Raw genomic sequence first — 3,642 nt, forward strand, 5'->3', positions numbered from 1 at the left:
ACTGGATTTAGTGGCATCACCATCAAGTTTTGTAATTCTAAGCACTTGAATCTTTACAGATTTGTAAAATTTTGACACCTGTCATGCTTTTCAAAAAGCTCAAGTCTACTGCATTGAAAAGTGTTTTCCTTTTTTAATCAGCTGTTCTGGAGCAGAAAACATGCAGGATGGTGATCCTCGAGCACCAGATTTGAAAAACTGATCCAACATCCATCCCACAAACTGACAGCTGCTATATTTAAAGCTGCCCCAGTGCAAATATCTGCCAAAAATGACTATTTTACAATGAAGAAATTAAGAACTCCAGAATAATTTCTTTGAGAAGTGTACTAAATTAAAATAATTTTTTTTACACCTAAATCAAAGTTAAAAAAAAAAACAACAGATAAGGGTAAAGAAAGAAACTTTATTGAACATTTACAAGCTGAAGTGAGCGAGGGCTCAGGTCCACATGGGCGCTGATGGAGTCTGGGATGATCTTCATCACAGCTGGAATCACACATACCACAGGAAGCCAAAGCGCTTGTGCAAGTACTGCTCACGTGGCCGGAGGCTGAACATCTCGTCTGACAGAGGGGGAACCCAGCGATCAGTGTGGAAGACCCTCTCACCCACCTGCAGGAAACATTACAGCGGCAGATTTTACTGGGACTTGAATTTGAAGTCAGATAAGATTGGAAAACATTGGAGTCCGAATTTTGATGAGATTTTACTGAAAAGGACATATAATGGTCGTCTGGTCAATTTGATCTCTTTTCACTCATTTTCTGATGAATTTATGGCGTTCATGAAAGTATTATCATTTTTCCAACCAGAATATTCATGGGTTTAATTCTACCTGGCAAACAATTTACTAAGTGCTGCAGTGGAGTAGAAAATTAATATACTTATTGATCACCATGTTTACTCAGCTCAATTCTGTGTGATTGAGTCTTCAATTTAAAACGTTTTCAAAATATTGTGGCGTTCAAGTAGGTCATTTATTACAAGAGTAAATAATAAAGATAGTAAAGTACGAATATTAATGTTCCCTCTACCTCACTTCCTGTAGTTTGATCTTAGATATTGGAATAGAAGGTGCAGCATTGTAAACTTGTGTATGAAAATAAAAGCTAATGCAAGAATTTAGAAGTTTATGCATGAAAAGTGCATGTGATGCCTCAGAATATTATATATGAAAAACATGATATATATTATAAGTATAATTTTGTGGATATGTATTCTCTACCTTCCAGCCTGGCACATCTTTCATGATGATTGACTCCTCTTCCAAGTTTTCCCTCAGCATCCTTAAAGTTCTGTGGGAACGAGAAACACATTTTGTTACACGATGATCAGATCCCACTTCTGAACGTCGCCACGCGAGTCCTTGTCCTCACCTTCGGTCGTGCTCTGCCTGAATAAGCGGCATCAGTGCTATCCTCGCCTCCAGCTCCTCGATCAGCAGGCGCCTGTGACACAAGCATCACAACCCCGCTGTGGCCATCGCAGACAATCTGACAGAGGATCCAACACGAGAGCCGTGCCTTACCTCCTCTCTCTGTTCCAGCTAAACATCCGCCAGTAGCCGAACGCCATGATGCCGATCCCGATTCCAAACATACTATACCCTTGTAATTAGAAAAATAAGTCACGCGTTTACCTCTTGACTCTCCTCACATTCATTTCAGCTGTTGGAATTCACAAATATAAAATGGATTACTTTGCATTTAATTTAATTTCCCTTTGGGATCAATGAAGTATTTTTTTTTTTAATTGAACTGAATTCCACAAGTTTATATATGAGCAAATACAATGAAAGATCATTTTTCTTTAAGTAACACTGATGCATTGTGTGTTAATAATGTAGATTAGATTTGACTACTCTTATCAAGCAACACCCCTCTTGTCAACTACAGCATCAAAACGGCCTTATTGTTTGTAAAAACAGAGTAAAGGCTTCAAAGACTTTTAAAGAATCTCTAATCAATCTAGAATATTTCAGTCCCATTTTAAATTGTCTTAAATATTGGACTTTACACACTTGATCTGATCTATGGACTCAACGTGATGATGATGTCTGCCTGGAAAGCAGTAGTAAACAGTAATGTCATACAAAGATAACATAACTACACCAGCAGTTTTTAATGAAGATTTTAAGTATTATGAAGAAAAGTTCATTCAAACTGAGATACACTTAACAGGCAAGGGTGTGGTTAGTTTATTAAACTAAAGAGAAAAAAAAAGCTCATATCAGATAATTTATAGTCTACCAACCGGCATAATACAGAGATTTTTTTGATGTAGTTCCCTCTTAATAAGCGCATCATTATTAGAGACTGCGTGTTGCGTTAAATCCTGGTTATCTTTGCCTGATATTAAAAGTTGTTTGATCCATTAAACTATTGTTCTGTCTTACAATAGACACATTTGGTAGTCGAGATTCATTCAAAGCAGTAATAAAACCGAAGTTTTCCAGGAATTTCCTACTGCAATTGAAGTAACCCTCGCTCAGCTGCAGATATGCGTTAAACGAATCAGATCATCACAGTTTTTCACCCCAAACGAAGCTGCATCCTTGAAAGCGACCGAAGTAAACAAAGCAAACATGCTAGCAGTTTAGCAAATCCCATCGCTTAAAGTGTTTTCTTAGAAATGTATACCTTTAATTCACTAATACACAGCACCGGTGCAAATCATTATACTGTTCCTTTACGGGAGAAGCACAGCTACATAAAAAAAAAGTACCAACAGCGAGTCTTTCATTTCAGATTGTCTCTATATGAGCTTTATACACCGATCAGTTAGCATGGGCTAATGTTGGGACACTGCAACCTCTCCAGTCGGACTGGAGTTTCTCTGTTTTCCCGGATATAAGAAGGTTTATATGCGGTGTACGTACCCGATAATCCTCGTTTCGGAAGATTTCTCTTGTAATCAAAAGCAGGGTATCCTCCCGAAGGAGGCATGTCCTGCTTCACCTTGGACCCCGCCATCTTGCCCAGGCCTCCTCCTTCACAGACAGGGAGAGTCTTCTTCTTTAATGTACAGAGAACGGACTGCAGATGCGCTCCACATCGCCCCCACGTGTTCGATCAAGAAAAACAATTTTAATGCACGCCAAAGACTAGTGACAAAATTATGTAGATATATATATTGTAGAGGTGAGCAGAGTAACTCAGAGTCTTACTTGAATATTATGTTAAAATTATAATGACGTGGAAACAAAAAAAAAGCAATCCAAGTAAAAGAAAAACAATAGTATTGGGCAAAGACATAAACTCAGACTTGATTATAATCAGACTCTCAATTACCTGCAACATGTCCATTAAATCCAATAAGATGGTAACAAGTCAGACAAACCAGGCATGTCTGAAGACTTTATACATCCAGCTAGACATTAACAGATTTAGCAATAGCTGCAGAGCTGAGATGACAGCCAGATGTTCTTTCAGCAACAAATCCATGTTTGTACTGGAAAATAATTCACTTCCTTGTTTGCTCAACAAAGACACATTGGTGCACAAATGGCTGCTTAGAAATTGTTAATAGAATGCCCTTGAATGACAGAACCAGTGCACTAATAAAATGTCCAAAGATTAGTTGTTTGTTGTAAAACCTACTCCCCCCGCCCCCCACACACAAAAGAAATGACAGGAGCCA

The 3,642-nt window shown here is 38.2% G+C and overlaps 1 protein-coding gene across 1 annotated transcript; it reads right to left on the minus strand.

The window, feature by feature from the left end:
* Window positions 1-386: 386 nt before the first annotated feature.
* ndufa13 (NADH:ubiquinone oxidoreductase subunit A13) lies at window positions 387-3,037 on the minus strand. The gene is made up of 5 exons (XM_028021323.1): window positions 2,882-3,037; window positions 1,532-1,610; window positions 1,380-1,451; window positions 1,229-1,298; window positions 387-615 (listed from the first exon to the last, which is right to left on the minus strand). Exons 1-5 carry the CDS (start codon window positions 2,973-2,975, stop codon window positions 496-498), a joined length of 435 nt encoding a protein of 144 aa, XP_027877124.1. The 5' UTR covers window positions 2,976-3,037; the 3' UTR covers window positions 387-495.
* Window positions 3,038-3,642: the final 605 nt, after the last annotated feature.

The sequence above is a fragment of the Xiphophorus couchianus genome, chromosome 6, assembly GCF_001444195.1.
Source record: "Xiphophorus couchianus chromosome 6, X_couchianus-1.0, whole genome shotgun sequence".
Lineage (NCBI taxonomy): Eukaryota > Metazoa > Chordata > Actinopteri > Cyprinodontiformes > Poeciliidae > Xiphophorus > Xiphophorus couchianus.